We start from the raw sequence: 18,457 nt of genomic DNA, 5'->3' as shown, positions 1-18,457 counted from the left end.
ATGCCAGCAAATTTGGAAAACTCAGCAGTGGCCAGAGGACTGGAAAAGGTCAGTTTTCATTTCAATCCCAAAGAAAGGCAATGCCAAAGAATGCTCAAGCTACAGCACAATTGTACTCATCTCACATGATAGCAAAGTAATGATCAAAATTCTCCAAGCCAGGCTTCAACAGTACATGAACTGTGAACTTAACAGATGTTCAAGCTGGATTTAGAAAAGGCAGAGGAACCAGAGATCAAATTGCCAACATCCGTTGGATCATAGAAAAAGCAAGAGAGTTCCAGAAAAACATCTATTTCTGCTTTATTGACTACTCCAAAGCCTTTGACTGTGTGGATCACAACAAACTGTGGAAAATTCTTAAAGAGATGGGAATACCAGACCACCTGACCTGCCTCTTGAGAAATCTGTATGCAGGTCAAGAAGGAAGAGTTAGAACTATACATGAACAACAGACTGGTTTCAAATTGGGAAAGGAGTATCTATTTTTCCAGGTGGAATTTCTCCAGGCCCCTGACTCTGGGGGCTGGGGTGTCATTCTGACTTCTAGCTTTCTGAGTGACAATCCAAGAAAGGATATGGAATTCTAATATAAGGTTGTATATTGTCACCCTGCTTATTTAATTTATATGCAGAATATCATGGAAAATGCCGGGTTGGACAAAGCACAAGCTGGAATCAAGACTGTTGGGAAAAATATCAATAACCTCAGATATGCAGATGACACCACCCTCATGGCAGAAAGCAAAGAAGAACTAAACTGCTTCTTGATGAAAGTGAAAGAGGAGAGTGAAAACATTGGCTTAAAACTCAACATTCAGAGAACTAAGATCATGGCATCATCACTTCATGGCAAATAGATGGGGAAACAATGGAAACAAAGACTTTATTTTCTTGGGCTTCAAAATCACTGCAGATGGTGACTGCAGCCATGAAATTAAAAGATGCCTGCTCCTTGGAAGAAAAGCTATGACCAACTTAGACAGCATATTAAAAAGCAGAGACATTACTTTGCCAACAAAGGTTCATCTAGTCAAAGCTATGGTTTTTCCAGTAGTCATGTACAGATGTGAGCACTGAACTATAAAGAAAGCTGAGTGCCAAAGAATTGATGCTTTTGAACTGTGGTGTTAGAGAAGACTCTCGAGAGTCCCTTGGACTGCAAGGAGATCAAACCAGTCCATCCTAAAGGAAATCCGTCCTAAATATTCACTGGAAGGACTGGAAGGATGCTGAAGCTGAAACTCCTAATACTTTGGCCACTTGATGCAAAGAACTGACTCATTTGAAAAGACCCTGATGCTGGGAATGATTGAAGGTGGGAGATGAAAGGGACGACAGAGGATGAGATGGTTGGATGGCATCACCGACTCAATGGACATGAGTTTGAGTAAGCTTTGGGAGTTGGTGAAGGACAGGGAAGCCTGGAGTGCTGCAGTCCATGGGGTCGCAAAGAGTTGGACATGACTGACTGATCTGAACCAAGCACATGCATGTTTATGTATGCATAGTTTGTTGTTACTGTTGTTTAATAGCTAAGTTGTGTCCAACTCTTTGCCACCCCAAGAACTGTAGCTCACCAGGCTCCTCTATCCATGGTATTTCCTAGGCAAGAGCTGGAGGGGGTTTCCATTTCCTTTTCTAGGGGCTCTTCCCAACCCAGGGATTGAACCCAGGTCTCCTGCATTGGCAGATGGATTCTTTACTGCTGAGCCACCAGGGAAACCATACATAGTTTAAAGGACTATGAAAGTAAACAATGTAGCAACACCCACCTTAAGAAACAGATCTGTTTATACCTTTGAAGGCCCTCTACTTTCCCCTACAGTTTTCCTCTAAAGGAACCATTTTTTCTAAATTGCATATTTATTATTCCCCCATCCCCGTCTTTTCCTTTTACAGTTTTGTCACAAACATATGATTTCATAAAATTTTTTGACTTTTTATGCTTTTAACTTCAGACCAATGGAATCATTATTTTGTGACTTGCCTTTTTCATTCAACATCATGTTCAAGAACCATCAATGTGGATGCAGGTAGCGGTCGTTGACTTTTTTTTTTAAGTTGTATAGTATTTTACTACGTGATATCCAGCCGCTCTAATGATGATGGAACTGTTATCACTTTCAGATTTTTGCCATTATAAAATACTTAGCTTTTACAAAGTACTCTCACGAGTCTCCTGGCACAAAGGTGCAGAGGATGTACATGTGTTCACGTGAACTAGATAGCTGGGTAGTAATTCTTCATTTAAATATGTTAAAAATGTGTCCTCTAAGTTTGTGGCTTATCTTTTCATACGCTGTGGTATCTTTTGATGAGCAAGAGTTTTAAAATTTTTCATGTAATTTTACTTAATGTACTTATTTGATTTATGCTTTTTGTGTCTTTTCCATGTGAGGTTAAAAGATATGCTCCTATATGCTTTTTCAAAAAACTATTAATTTTTTCCTTTCTCACTTAGGAGTCTGATACATCTGGAACTGATCTTTATTCATAATGTGAGGGAGGGATCTATTTTCTTTTGGAAATATATACATATAAATATTTTCCAATTTTTAAAGTACTTTTTCAATAGTCATTTTTGCCCACTGATCTGAGAGACCACACTTGTTATATGTAAGTTTCCACTATATTCATGGATCTGCCTCTGAACCCTCAACTCTTTCCACTGATCTTTGTTTTTTCTGTTCAAATTATTATCGCACTATAGCTACTATACTGCCCTGCTTTATTTTTCTTGATATGAGGGACAGTAAGTATCCTACCTGCCTTTTCTTTGTCAGAATATTTAATCTGTTTGAATTTTATGTTTATCACTCCCTTGCTTTTTAAAAAATAGTTTGCTGCAAATATATGATTCCATAACATTCTTTGGCTTTTATGTTCTTTTAACTTCAGAGCAATGGAATAATTTTTTGTGTGACTTGCTTTTTTCACTAGACATGATATTTAAGATAGATTTTGTAAGGTTATTTTTGAAATTTTGCTCTTCTATACAAATTTTTTAGAATAAGCTTACCAAATTTCAAATAATACTATTTAGATTTTGATTGGAATTATTTTGAAGCTAGAAGTCAATTTGGGGTTAACTGACATCTGTTACCTAGGTCTACCTCAATGCTTTCAATGTAATAATCTTTTATTCATTGCTGGATTTCATTTACCAATACTCTGTGTTTAGGATCTCCATAGGTAAGAGGACCTCCTTCTATGTGACAGAAACTGAGCTGTAACTTTTGTTTTACTTCCTGCCCTTGTCTGGTAGTGCTATCAAGAGTATATGATAGTTTTAAGTGTATTCTCTATTCTTTCAAGTATTTTGTGTAAGAAGGAAAATGCTTGGGGTAATAAAACCAACTGGGTCTGGAACTTTCTTAGTAAGACAACTTTATGGATCCAATTTCCTTAATATTTATAAGGCATTCCAGTGTTGTATTTCTTCTTGACCCTGTTTTGGTAATTTATATTTTTCAAGAAAGTTTAAATTTTCATGTTATTTTCATTTATTGCCAAAAGTTTGGTTATGGGATTATCTTATATATTTCTATTGCATCTATAGTTACAGTCACTTTTACTTTCCTATTATTTTTATTTATGTTTGTTTGTTTTGCTTAATCTTTCCTAAAGTTTCTTAATTTCAATTTCAAAGAACCAACTTTTGACTTTATCGATTTTCTATATTGCATTAAAATTTTTACAAAAATTTCCATTCTCATCTTAAAATGCATTTAGGTTGAACCATATGAAATTTTAAATCTTTGATCACATTTGATCTGCAAAAATGGCTTTTCTTATTGTTCAATCTAATTTTTCCTTCTAATTTCCTTGGTTTGTTTTTCTTTTTCTAGCTATTTATTTTGAACACTTTATTTCTGACCTAGCTTTTTTTCTAGTATAAACACTCGGGATCATGCATTTTAGCTATATCTCTGAATCTTAATAACCAGTATTGTTTGAATTATAAGGGTTTTATCAATCCCATTATAATTTCCTTCTTGATCTATGAGTTACCTGCAGGTATGAATGTAAATTTTAAAAAGCAAAGGAGATTTTTGCTAATGATAAATTACTTCTAACTTAATTTCACTTTAACCAGAGGATGTGGTCTGTACAAAAAATGGCTTGAAGTTTGTTGAGACTTTTGGGACCTTTGCTTTTCTTACATCTTTTAATATTGCTTGACTCTTAAAATTATATCCATGCAAGATGTTGATAAAAATAAAAGTCAATTAAATTTTATTATTAATATAGAAACCAACCTAAAATAGCACACTTTAAAGGGTGTCATCATCACCTATATCAGTGATCCTAGACATGATTATATTTATTTATTTATAGCCTATCATATTCTAAAAGGATTTAAGGAAGCACCCTTATGTTGCCTCCCAAGAGCCAATAAACTTAAAACCTGTACTACCAACATAGAATACTTATGAAAGCCAAATAAAAATAGTACTAGAAAATGCAGGCAAATTCATCATTTTGTTCTAGTGCATGGTTTTCTCTTGGCACATCTTGAGGACGTGCATCTCTGAGCATCTAGCTTTAACTCATTTAATTACATAGCTGTGTCCCAGTGGGACACAGACATGCATGCACACACACACACACACACGAGAGGATGAGATGGATCTCTGCTAGCCCTTTGGGGGTTCAGGAGTCATCCCTGCAGGAGAGATGAGGCTTCTGGTTGGAATCCAACCTCCTGATCTCTTTTAGGGGTAACACTAGTGGAGTTCTCATTGTTCTTACTCCTACTCCTGATGGTCATGATAATGGTGGTAATAGTATGGTGGCAGCAGCAGATATGTATGCATCAGACATGCAGCTAAACACGTCACAGATTATTTTAATTCTCACAATCACCTTTTGAAATAGGTACCATTGTTATTCTGACTTTAGAGATGAGGGAGCTGGAAAGAGGAAGCTTAGAAAGATGAAGGGACTAGGCCCATGGATGAATTGATGACTCAAAGAAAAAGAAAAAGTGAAGCCTGCCGAACCATGATGCTACCACCTTCCATACTTAGATGAGGTGTGACTCTTGGTGCCCTGGGTGTGCCGGCGGAAGTGACTGATTAGAAACCTTGAAACTGGCTTCTTGGTGGCTCTGAGACACACACACACACCAAGATCTCAGCCAACTGGTGTGACCTACTATGCTGGCCTGTCTGACTTTCTTCTCCATGTACCTTCAGCCTCTGAGGCTCAACCCTTCCACTGGTGGCAAATGAACGGCTGTGTCCCACGCAGCTGAACTTCACAGACTTCCACAGCCCAAGAGTGTAAGTAACACACGACAAAAACATCACATGGCCCAGTTTCTCCAATGCCCTCCTAAATCATTCTAAACATCGCATGCTTTAGGCATCTTGCTGCTATTCTGAATTACATTCTCTAAGCAACCATCTCAGTGTCTCATTTTTTCCATTAGTAAGATGATTATAGTACAGAGTGAACTATTTATAATGAGGCCCAGCTCAAGCACTGTGGCTTTTGGTTGGCTTCATTTTAAATACATCTTTCTTTGTTAATTAATGTACCTTAGCCTAGGGTTGTAAGTAACACTCATTTATGTTTCTGAATTGAGCAGGGAGGGAGAGCCACACCCAGAGTGAAAGATCCAAGATCTTCAGAATCAATACGCATACCATAACCATTTGAAAGTGAAGTTTAAAAGTTAGTATTTGTGTTTGTTGTAAACTAAGGAAGCTGTACAAGAGGGTCTACAAGAGAGTCAAAAGTGATGTGATAATTGGGTCATGAATTAACCCCCTGGTCCTTGCAGCTCTATACCATTTTTAAAGAGCCCTCCCACCTTCTCACCTCCTAGGATATTTTGCACATGCAAAATGGCTAATGTGACTAATAAGGTACCTAGCATAAAAGTTAATGAATGAAAATGAAAACACTAAGACTCAGGTTATTTAGTAACCAGGGCCTGGAGCCAGACCCCAATTAAACCACTCTTGTGGTGAAGGAAGGGATCAAAATGCCCAATAGGTTCCATCTGGCTGCTCCTGTGGGTCAATCTAGAGCCCCATGGCCTCCCCACCTTCTCTCCCCAGCGATGAGGGGCTGGGGCAGTCCTCTACATGGGGTATGGGGAACTCCATGTAAAGACTTGGCAGTGAAGGAAATCAGCTACAAGTAAGTACCACTCCCCAGTCCTTCCCAACCCAACTCCTTTTGCCATCCATTTCGCTGGAGGGGCCGTAGCCCTCCAATCCCATTTGTACCCCACCGAGGAGATCTGATAATGGTCCTGGCAGAGTCATGGCTTTTCAAAACTTCTGGCAGGGGCCTCGCTGACCCATAACTTGCCTACACACATGATTTCTTCTCATACTGTCTTTGTAAATTGACCATAGCTAACCTTGTTGCCCTAATCAGATCAATCAGAATAACATTTCTTTAGCTGCAGCACGCTGGCAGCCTCCTGGGCTGAGGCGTGACTGTGAGTCAGGCTCAGATACTGAAGGCAGATTTTGGAATTTCCAAAGGTCTCAGGTTTCCTTTGCTTTTATCACAGTTGGTGAGCTCTGTCGGGTTGTGTTTACAGCCATGCAAATAAGCCTCAGCTGGAGAGAAATCTGGTCAGGCTAAAGGAAATCAAGCTCTGGGACAAAGGGTATTTTATAAAAACTTATAAGTGTAGCCACAGTCCTGGGGTCAAGCCAGACTGTCCCAGGAAACATGCGGATGGCTCTGCCTGGTGTAACCTGAACTCTGGGCTTGGCCTCTGTACCCTGGAAATTCTGCCACCACCAAAGGTATTTTTTATTAAGTAGAGACAAGTATGAAAAGGGAAATATGTCATCTCTGGGGGAAGAAACATAGTGTTTGAGAGGAGTATATCCATGTTATTCATTGACTAAACAAGGTCCATATCCATGGTTTCATTCTACTCACACACTTGTACAAACTCAGCTTTCAAATGTATGTGTGAAGGTGTCCACATACAGGTATGATCCGATACTTTGCATCTGGAAAGCATCTTTAGAAATATCTGCTCCAGAGGCCCTGACAGTTACCAAAATTAAGGCCAGAGAGGTTACATGATTGGACACAGTGGCTAACCAGTTACCTTCGAGACAAGACCACTGGAACCCTTCCACTGCAGTTTTCCCCATCAGATTTCCAGTCCTTCAATATCTGAATACACAGAGAAACTTTATTTTAAAATAACTCTCCAACACATTTCTGTCTCTTAAGACCGTTGTTGTTGTTTAGTCGCTTAGTCATGTCTGATTCTTTGTGAACCCATGGACTCTAGCCTGCCAGGCTCCTCTGTCCACGTGATTTTCCAGGCAAGAACACTGGATTGAATATGCCATTTCCTTCTGCAGGGGATCTTCCCAACCCAGGGACCGAACATGTCTCCTGCACTGGCAAGCTGATTCTTTATCACTGGACCACCCGGAAAGGCCCCTTTTAAGATGAGGGTATTATTAAAACCCTAGCAATTATTCCCTGAGTTCCCATATAACTGTGGCTCATACAACAAGGTGCTTATGGTTTCGGGCAGTTTGATCTATGGCTCTGAGCACAGACATGTTGAATCACATGTCTGCTTGTTCAGTTGCTCAGTCATGTCCGACTCTTTGCAACCCCATGGACTGCAGCACGCCAGGCTTCCCTGACTTTCACTACTTTCCCGAGTTTGCTCAGATTCATGTCCATTGAGGCAGTGATGCCATCGAACCATCTCATCCTCTGTCACCCCCTTCTCCTCCTGCCCTCAATCTTTCCCAGCATCAGGGTCTTTTCCATCTGTCCATTTGCCCTCTAATAAATAAGACAAAAGTTGGTGACTCTTGAGTGTCCCCATCTGCAAAGGAAAAGTAATGACCATATCTTTGGAATTTATCTAATCCAAGTTTATCTTTTGACAGATGAAAGACCTAAGACCCAGAGAAGTTAAAGAATTTGCCCAAGATTCCACAGTTGGCTAAGTTCAGAGCCATAAGTAGAAACCGGGTCTATGGACAACAAAGCCAGCACTCTTTTCACTAAACCAGAAAATACAATTCAGGGCTTCTCCAAGTGAATATAAAGTCAGCACTTGTAGTTAAATTCAGACCAACAGACCTTTTGTCAAGTAATTAAGAGCACAGGTTCTGGGATGGTTGGTGAATTCATTTCCTTGCCACTTAAGAGCTGTGTGATGCTGGGCAAGTTACATAAACCTCTAAGCTCCAGCTTCCTCACCTACAAAATGGGAATAATCATAGAATGATCTCACTGGGTTCTTATGACAACTGGGTAAGTTAACACGTGCTAGGCGCAGTAACTATTATTATCGCTATTGAAATCTTGTCACCTTCACTTGAAAGATTCTACATCAATACAAGATTATTAAGGCTTCTGCCCATGTTAAGCACATACTTATGAATGTGCACATGTGTGTGTGTGTGCATGTGGCATGGAGGCTGTTTTGACCTGTGACTGTATCAGAGATGTGTATACTTTGCAAAGCATTTATGTGTTCAGTTTCGTAAGCATCCACATGACTTGGGTTTGTGACTTAAACACATTTATAAGATCTTTGCTCATTCTTGTTATTTCCTTACATACTTCTAGCTTAGCACTGGAGGCCAGAGAAGTCACTGACACCATCAAGGTCCCTTCACTGAAACTCATTCTCAAACCACTGTCTAGCTTCAGCCAGTCACAATCTTAGAAAAGGTTTAAGTGTGTGTGTGTGTGTGTGTGTGTCTGTGTATAAATGTGTTAAGTATAAATGAATGAGGTCCAGAAAAATATAGGTGAGATTTCAAAAATTTTACTCTACTAGGAGTAAAGGATAACATACTTAAAAAAAAAAAAAAACCATATTGAGAAGTGTTCTCTCATAGCACATCTTGTAACATCTAATCAACTTCTTTATTTTCCAATTAGAGAACCCTGAGTCTATATTCAAATACATCTTCACTCCCTTTAGATATGGACAATGTAAAGAACTCTGTGTGTGTGGTGTGTGGAGGGGGGGTGGAGGGAGAAGGAAGGTGATCCCAGAATCAGTCTCAAAGGGGCCAAGTCTAATACTTCATGAATTTTTACCCTGCTGTCATTCATTCTAAGGACTGGAACTATGCCTACTAATGATTTCTATTCTACTAATACCTATAAGTCTTTCTGATATGCATTTGGCTCCCAATACTTTGAGTGGGTAATTTGCTGTGAAATCTGGCCTCGTGGTCCAAAATAAAGAAATTTAACAAGAAGAAAGGTAGTGCTGAGGGGCAGTTCACTCTCCTGTAGGTTCTGCGGTCCTGGCTCTAGGATAGAAGCGACTTTAGCTCTGGAGCTCAGCATTCGAAGGTGCCCTCTTGTGGTGCGGGTAGGAACTGAACACCCTGCGATCCTCTAGCTGGCTTGAGGTATAAACCCCGATTAAGTTACTGTTTAACAGCCAGCAAGAGAAACACAGTTGAACTCCAAGAATAATACTCAAATTCAACATTCTGAAAGAATCATTGATATCCATACTTGACAAGTTCTAACAACCATTTAAAAAAATAAGTAAATAAAGTAAAAGTACAACTTAACATTCTGGGCTGTCTTATTTCCAAATAAAATTTACAAGACAGAATTTTTGCAAGCTGGTGCTTGCCACAGAATAGAAGCTCCCGTTTGCTTTCAGTACATTTGGCCAGTCAGGGATCTTTAACCCAAAGAACAGGAAAGCCCAGATCATTCCAGATATCACTCAAAGAATCTGGACACAGCACTATGACCTCAAGGTCATATATTGGTGCAATCAACACACGGGGCAAGTGATTTCACTCACTGCTATAGATGATAACCCCTAACCTCACTGCTCATTTTTCAAACACATGAGAAATAGAAAGGGCTGGGCAAATGCATTCCCATTCCTGGGAGGAGGGGGGCAGGGAGGGGAATAATGCACATACCTTACCAAGGCAGCCCAGAGAAATTATCTTTGTACACAAAAGCTGAAATTATATAAACTTGGAAGGCAACAGGTTATGAAAACCCTATAAATTTATGTTCAGGATTCCAAATGATGTTCTCCTTCAACTCTTCTCCCCTCCCCACTAAACTGAGACACCAAGTCTGGGATTTGAGAGTTACAGCTACAATCCTGGCCAAAGTGACCCAATTACAACTGAAAGCTTTTGGCTCCAGGAAGTTTCAACAGACAAGCGTCTGAGGGACCATCACCACCCCTCCCTACACCATCACCCCCACCAACGATCAGGGGATAGCCACTATCTCATTAATTCTTAAGAAATCTCTATTAAAATGGCCAAGGAAGAGGAATGATTTTTATGTATCTAACAGGGGAGGGAACAGGCACGGACATTATTCATAATTCAAAGTAAGATTGTGCCATTTCAACAGAGGAAGAATATTGGCAGGTCACGCTGATTTTCTGAACGCTGCTGGGCAAGTTTAGAAAGCAACTGGAAAGTTTATCGGAGTAGCTGCTTCTCTGACAGGCACCAGGACAAAAAATCTCAGACGATGAAAGCAGGTTTCTGGCTCCTTGTCAATGCACTGACCTACCTTTCCCCAGAATACATGTAACTTAGAGACAGATACGTCCAGATAAACAAGGGTGTTTCACTGACAGTGAAAACTCTTACTTCACAGTGCAAAAAGATATATCAACCACTGTAAGATGAACTACTAGATGACTGCAGTATGTGCCATTAAAGGAATTCTTCCACAAATACTGACGGACAGGACTGATCTAGAGATGACCATTTGCAAAGTTTCAGGAATGGATACACTTATATTTGAAGGCCCTCTAACAGTGGTTCCTCACGCGAAGAGTTGACTCATTGGAAAAGACCCTGATGCTGAGAGGGATTGGGGGCAGGAGGAGAAGGGGATGACAGAGGATGAGATGGCTGGATGGCATCACCGACTCGATGGACATGAGTTTGAGTAAACTCCGGGAGTTGGTGATGGACAGGAAGGCCTGGCGTGCTGTGATTCATGGGGTTGCAAAAAGTCGGACACAACTGAGTGACTGAACTGAACAGTGGTTCCCAACCTTTTTGGCACAAGGGACCTGGTTTCGTGGAAGACAATTTTTCCATGGACTGGGCGAGGTGGGGGGGTCGGTTGGGATAATTCATCACATTATATTTATCATGCACTCTGTTTCTATTATTATTACATTAGTTCCACCTCAGACCATCAGGCATTAGATCCCAGAGGTTGGGGACCCCTGCTCTACAAGGTTGTGGGAGTCAGTGATGTTCAAGAATTTCTTTACAAAGTTTTCACATTTGTTCATAACTAAGAGATTATTACATTTCTAGAGAATACTTAAAAGTACTTTCACAATCATGATTTCATTTTATCCTCAGAACAACCCTGAAGGGTTGTGATTCCCTATTCTGTAGAGAAAGAATCAGTGTGGACAAGTCATACAAGTTGCCCTGAAAGCTATCAGAGAGCAAAAACAATAGGAGGTGGTATTAAGCATTGGTGGTACAGACAAGCGATGATGTTTCGAGCTCTGGTTCTCAATGTGGTACATGTTACGTTTGTAGTGGCACAGTGGTCTCAGGTCACAAATGAGGAAGGCTCATGTCTGAGTATGCAATAAGAGTTTGTCATAGCTAGTATTTGACTTACTATAGCTGACATTTAAAAGGATAGATGGGGTCAAAGGAAAACAGTTCCAATTCTCCATATTATTTTATACTTGGACTTATACCTAAAGTGTCTTTTTATTCAAAGATTGGATTCCTATTGAAAGACCCTAAATTTCACCACGTAGGACACATTTTAGATTTGCACAAGTGTAGCTGTATCCTGTTGACGATTCTAACAATGGCTATTCTCATTTATAAATGTCAAAATCAATCACCCTAGTAAAATCGATCATCTTTAAGAATGGCAAATTACTGTTTAAATTAAGGAAAAGTGGAGACACATACTGAGGCTCTTCTACATCCTCTCAAGGGTCTGTCATTAATGATGACTTCCTGTGAAAAGCGTACAAACCCTAGAACTCATCTTTATCTTTCTAGGTCTCGTTTCTAACGGGCCAAAATGAAGGTACCGAATTAGTTGATCAGGAAGGCTCCTGCCAATTCTTAGACTACATCTTACTAGAAAACAGGATCCTGGCCCAGTTTAAGAAGATATGTATCAAAAAGAAAAGAAGCTATATATCTGTTTACTTAAAACCAGTGCCAGTGATGAGAACTTTAAATACTGTTATAAAAGATGGAAGTAGAAACTTGTATCTGAGTTTAGCAGAACCACGACAATTTGAACAGTTCTCAACTAAAGATGTGGGATACACAGATGGATGCACGCCAGCTCTACTTAAGAGATGCTCACGTGTATGTCTCAGTTCTAGCAAAGTACCAGAGGCCAAGATTCAGAATGCTGAATTTTTAAAACTCCAGCATATACTCCACCTTTGGTCACCATAAAAAGGTGTATTTGGCAAGTGTTTCCTGGTCATATTGTATGGGAACCATTCTGCGGTTCCAGTGCTCAAAGCTGGCCTCCAGTGCTCAAAGTCCCGGTTGCTCACAATCGCTAAAACTCACTTTCATCTTCATCCTCAGAGAAAAGAAAAGAAACACCGGACTTTCAGAAGAGACCGCGGGATCCATCTTGATGTTGGAAATCTGGTCATGGGCACAGAGGGAAGGCGTATAGGAGGCAGGTTCAGAGTTTTCTTGGCATTGACTCAACTCATTATTTTCTTTAAAACTTAGAATATCTCAGTTCTAAGGTGGGACGCAAGTTCACTGCAGACTTCAAGCAGCCTCAAGATCATCAAAATCCAGTAGTCATTTTACTGTTTAGTCGCTAAGTTGTATGCAACTCTGCGACCTCATGGACTAGAGCCCGCCAGGTTCCTCTGTCCCTGGGACTTCCCAGGCAGAAATACTGGAGTGGGTTGCAATTTCCTTCTCCAGGGCCTCCTCCCAACCTAGTGATTGACCATGTCTCCTACTTGGCAAGTGGATTCTTTACAACTAAGCTACCAAGAAAGCTCAGTAGACCTACCTTTAAAGAAAAAATAGTGACTTCACATGTGCACAGATTCTTTGGGGTAACAGCAACCTCACTGTTCAGAAAGATAAAAGAGTTTGAATGAAGGATATTTTCCCCCTCAGAAAAACAAACACATCAAGTACTAACTGCCTTAGTGAAAATCCTTTGCTGACGAGGCAACCAATTATGAGATAAGAAATAAGAATAAACTAAAAAAATAATGCTTTGATGTTTCAAAAACAAATACTTAAATATTTTAAAAATTCTCATTCACCAGAACAGAAAGAATTAGCTTTATGAAGAACTAATATGTAATCAAGCATCCAGAGAGAGGAAAACACAAGGAATAACAGCAATTTTAAAAGAAAAAGAGAATAAAAGTAAATTTTATATGATATTGGGTAAGAAAACATCCAATGGATTTCCTGGATGGTCAAAGAAAACTTCCTAGAAGAGGCAATATGATGCCACCTTTGGAATAGAGAGATTCTGGGTCTGCCTTTTGTATAGAAACAAGTAGTCTTCTGTTCCTATAGATGGCATTTAAAAAGCAAGCTGGCCTGCAAAGCACATTTATTTCCAAGCCATAGGATTCTAACCGCACATGTATATATTTCATAGTCTATCATTTGACTTCTTGCCTGTAATTAAGTTGTTTCCTGCAATATGTCCTCTTAAAAGATTTGTTCTGATATTTAATTATAATTGGGATCACATTGTTTTATCAGGAAAACTGATAAATTCCATCAAACAAAACAAAAAATTCCATCAAACTTAAGAGGTAACAAACTTTGATCAAGATTTTCATGTATAATTCAAGTCAGTGGTCCAATTTGACTTGATTAAACAGAAAACTGCATTCAGACTTTTGCCATTTCCCCTATTATGAGGCATAGCAGATTTCTCAACCATAATGTTACTTGAGATACCAACCAATGCATGAACCTCAGTGTATAATTTAAGAATGAAGCGTTGATGAAACTCTCATTCGATATTACACACTTTCAAAACACTTCTTCCAATCCTCTTAGATTTGAATGTCACAGTAACCTGATGGCTCAGGTAGACTCAGATATTGTTAATCCTGTCTTAAAGAGAAGGGAGAACATGGCCTGAAGAAGTGAGACAAGCTGCCCAAATCACATTGTAAATCAACAGCAGAACCAAGTACTGCCAAGCTGACCCTTGAACAACTAAGGAGTTAATCTGCATATAGCTTAGAGTCAGAACTCAACACCCATGGATTCAGCCAAACACAGACTGTTTAAGATTAAAGTATTTACTCCTGAAAAATATCCACGTCCAAGTGGAGCCATGCAGCTCAAACTCACACTGTTCATGGGCCAAGTGATTTTCCTCAACACCATCTATGTCATCATCACAACGTGACCTCATTTGATTCTCACTTAGAACAACAGGGACAGATGTTGTCACATGTGACCCTGCTGAGGGGGACGAGGCCAGTGAAAGGACTCTGACTCGGGTCACACCGTCAGTGCAAGGCACCCTGGCCACTCACCTCCACACCTGTCTGACTGCTTGAGAATCTTGATCTTGTTCTCTGAGGGATGGCTCATGGCCTCAGATTTTTAGCCCTCAAGCCTGCTCAGAGGTCACCTTCTCCATGAGGACTACCCTGAACACTCTGTATTCAAACCTGTAAGCCATCCCCCCACTTCTCCCAAAGTTGATCCTCCTGATGCTGCTCTCATCGCAAGATTTGACTTTTTGTTTTTGATGTTGATGGTTTATACAGTTTGCACAGGGCAAGGATCTCTGTTTTGTTTTTTCACTAACGTACCACAGGTGCTCAGACAGTGCTATCCAATAGAACTTTCTATAAAAACAAAAATGCTCTTTAATCTGCTGTATGGTAGCCACCAGCCAGAAGAATAAAAAGTAGCAAATGCCACTGAATATTTAAATTTATCTAATTTTATGACTTAACCTTGTCACATGGGGCTAAGGAATACCCTACTGGATAGCATGGGCCTGAAACAAAACCTAGCACAAATACACTCTCAATAAATAGTTGTTCAATGAATGAATTTATAAATAAGTAAGGCATATTTTCCACATAGCCTACAGAACACTTTTCACTAATTTTTTTTTTTAATAGAATTAATGGCTGGAAAAAAAGTTCAGATTAATAGTTTGGAAATTCAAACAATATGACCGAAATAGTAAGTACAGATTTCTCAAACCATTGGCTCCTTGATGTCATCTGTGACCCAAAACCTTCCAAAACATTTTTTTCGAAAACAGAGGGGAAGCAAATCAGCAGCACATAATGAAACCCCAAGCAGGACAAAAAATAGTGATATAGTTATGATTACTATAGCCAGGCAATACCTTTTTGACCTTGTTTTTTTTCTCATAGGTCTCTGAGAGAGGTTTTTTCTTCTGCTGAGGTGTGTCTTTGGAGAATAAATACTCAAATTCGCTAGTATCCCGAATATCAGGTTCTTCTAAGGAATCCCATAAAGTTGGTGTAGAATTTTGGCTTAAAAGAGAAAATGGCAAGTTAAATGTAAGAACCAAACAAAAGAGAATAGAATACAGTGACGTCCTTAATTCATTTTTTAACTCCTTTAAAAACTCTAATAAAGCTTGAAGAAAAGCTTCATATGATTATACATTTTTAAATCAAAATATACTACGAAGCATTAAAGCAAACACGTTTCCAAAAGAGAACGGTCCTTGTGCGGGCACACGTTGCTGTGAGCAAGAACCAGAGGAACCCCGTGGGGCCAGAACTCCTGGGTGTGTAAGCCGCCCCCCCTCAGTCTGTGGCATTTTCATGATGGGTAAAAATGGGCAGTGTATAAAGGCTGAAAGTGAAGTGAAAGTGAATGGCTTAGTCGCTCAGTCCTTTGTAACTCTTTGTGACCCCACAGACTGTATGTAGCCCGCCAGGCTCCTGTGTCCATGGGATTTCCCAAGCAAGAATACTGGGATGGGTGGCCATTTCCTTCTCCAGGGGATCTTCCCGTCCATGGGATTGAACCATCGTCTCCTGCATTGCAGGCAGATTCTTTACCATCTGAGCCACCATTCTGAGACATTCCATGGGATAATTTCTAAATGTAATGAAAATGGAGTGATAAAGTGAGGATTTATCCTCCTGTAGATTTTTTTCTAAACACTTCAAATATGGTTTTTGGGTTTAGCCCACATCAACTAAATACAGGACCCATATATGTATATATGCTCATATATATATATGAATGGGCTGTGCTCATTTAGAAATATTTGATTTAAAATACACTATCTCAACAATAGTATTTATAAAAACAAACAATGCCATTGCACCAGCCCCCACAGAGATCAGCTAAAGCACCCATGTGGAGCCTGATATGTAAGTTATAATGTACAACAGATAGTGAGTACCTGTGAAATCATCACCCAAGGGCTAGAATATTCCCAGTGAGGTACATCCATCTGCATGTGCTCCTTCCTCAGTACCAGTCCCGCCCCGACTCACTTAACTTCAGTTCACAACATGAACACCTTTAATGTTAAATGCTTTTCTCAGCTGCTCTTGGCAAAGGGATTCTTGGTGGGAGAAGACAACCAGGAAATTTTGGAGCATGCTACCTCAGACCTGCTGGACAGGGCCTCAGGAAAGTTCTGGGAAGCCAAGGAGAGGGTGCTATGACAGAGGTAATGTCATGCACAAGGAGGATTATTCAGACCCGTGCCCCCATCTCCTGCACCTGTACCACCTGGCCCCAGCTCCAAGGACTCTGAGCTCAGGTCCGGATGATGAGGGCTGTAGCTCACTCAGATGCTGAAGTAAATTGGCTTTGGCAGTCATGCTGAGCACCTCGTGACCATTTTCAACATTATTTCTATGGGAAAATGCATTTCCAAAAACGAATCACAGAATTTTGGAATACCACTTCTCAGCAGGTTGCAGGCAACTGGGTTGGTGGGGCAGTAACAAGGGGTTGCTCACAATGGACCGTCTACCATCATGGTCAACTTTTTCCTGACCACTGAATCAATTTTAGCTCAAAAGAAGAGGAAGAGGAAGGCAGGAGGAGGAGGAGGTGAGGGAAAAAATAATGGAGAGGGGAAGGATGCAGGCATAAGCGGGAAGAACAGTAGAGCAGGAAGAGGGCAGAGGGAGAGCAGAAGATACTTTCTCATTAGGAAGGTACTTATGAGGAAGCCAAAAAAGGGAGTTGCATGAGTATTTTTCCTTAAAAAAATAAAATAAAATAAATGGCTTTTCCCTACTCTAGAAACAGAAAACAGACATCAAAGAAAGCAAAACAGCATAAGTTTAAAATCACATTAGCTGGAGGAGAAGCAGTGTGTATATAATAGAGAAAATTCATTTTTTATTCCTAATTCCTCAGAAGACCAAGATCAAAATTTATCATGTATATTATGAAGTACTTACTCCTCTGGTGATACAAATAGCACCTCTTTCCAAAGAACAATCCCAAATAATTTTACTTCTGCCCATAATGAATAGTACACAGCATCTTCAGATCATTTTAACTTAAAAGATGTAGTCATGCTCTGAGGTACAAAGATATTTTGAGGGACCCATAATAAGAGACTAAACCCCTGTGCCTAGAACTCAGGCTCAAGCTGACATGTTCACCAAGCAGAGATTTCCTTAAGTCCCAGGTCAGGAAAGTTGGTACATTCATCTAACTTTTCATCTAGCTTAAAATGGACTTGCTGGTAGCAGCAGGACTTCAAACTCCATATGCAGTTCTCCCTCTGCACCCAGCAGTGTGCACATTTCCCCGTTTTATAAGAAAGTCAGTCGTTTTGAATTAGAGGTCGGTCCTACTCCAGTCTGAGCTCAGCTTAACCTACCTAATCACATCTTCAACAGGCCTATTTACAAGTAAGGTCACAGTCTGAGTTAAGGGGGAGGGGTCTAGGCCATTAGTAAATCAATTTTGGGGGAAGCAATGCAACTCATAACAAAACCAAAGCCCTAGATTTACGGTGAAGCTGGTAAGAACTTGAGCATTCAATTGTTTTCTCTTTCAAAATGTCCAACTGCATAAGGACAGAAAAAATGCAATGATTACCTCCAGCTTGTCTTCGTTGTCTTAAACAGTGAAGAACTCACATCTCCTAGTTGCTACTATTACGCCACTGATATGGTCCAGGCTATTATTTGCTCATGAAGTCTTACGGGAATGAAGCGGAGGCAGGTTAGGGAGACCCAAGTATGGAATGGCTCTGTGTGCCCTCAGAACACACAATGCCAGGGCTGATGGGTGAGTTTCATCACCCTGGAATGACTGCACATTAATCTGAGAGCATAATAAGGTAACACAGCTCCAAATACTCTGAGAAATAATTTCTTAGGAAATGTCAGCTGAGCCTTGAGTGGGAAAAGAGGAATGCTAGCACACTGGTTAATGGTAGGAGCTATTTCAGGACTATTTCATGGTTTTTTAATCATTCATTTGGGAAGTTTAAA

The 18,457-nt window shown here is 40.0% G+C and overlaps 1 protein-coding gene across 7 annotated transcripts in view; it reads right to left on the bottom strand.

The window, feature by feature from the left end:
- The window catches only part of FMN1 (formin 1), a 475,676-nt gene that overhangs the window by 211,640 nt on the left and 245,579 nt on the right, over positions 1–18,457 (bottom strand). For all 7 annotated transcript variants that reach the window (XM_020913638.2, XM_070468949.1, XM_020913647.2 and 4 more), the window contains one exon: positions 15,355–15,505. In XM_020913638.2, the coding sequence (XP_020769297.2) occupies positions 15,355–15,505 (151 nt within the window). The remainder of the gene's footprint in view (positions 1–15,354; positions 15,506–18,457) is intronic.

This window comes from Odocoileus virginianus, chromosome 6 (assembly GCF_023699985.2).
Source record: "Odocoileus virginianus isolate 20LAN1187 ecotype Illinois chromosome 6, Ovbor_1.2, whole genome shotgun sequence".
In the NCBI taxonomy this organism is placed as follows: Eukaryota; Metazoa; Chordata; class Mammalia; order Artiodactyla; family Cervidae; genus Odocoileus; species Odocoileus virginianus.
This window is presented reverse-complemented; position numbering and strand designations above follow the sequence as displayed.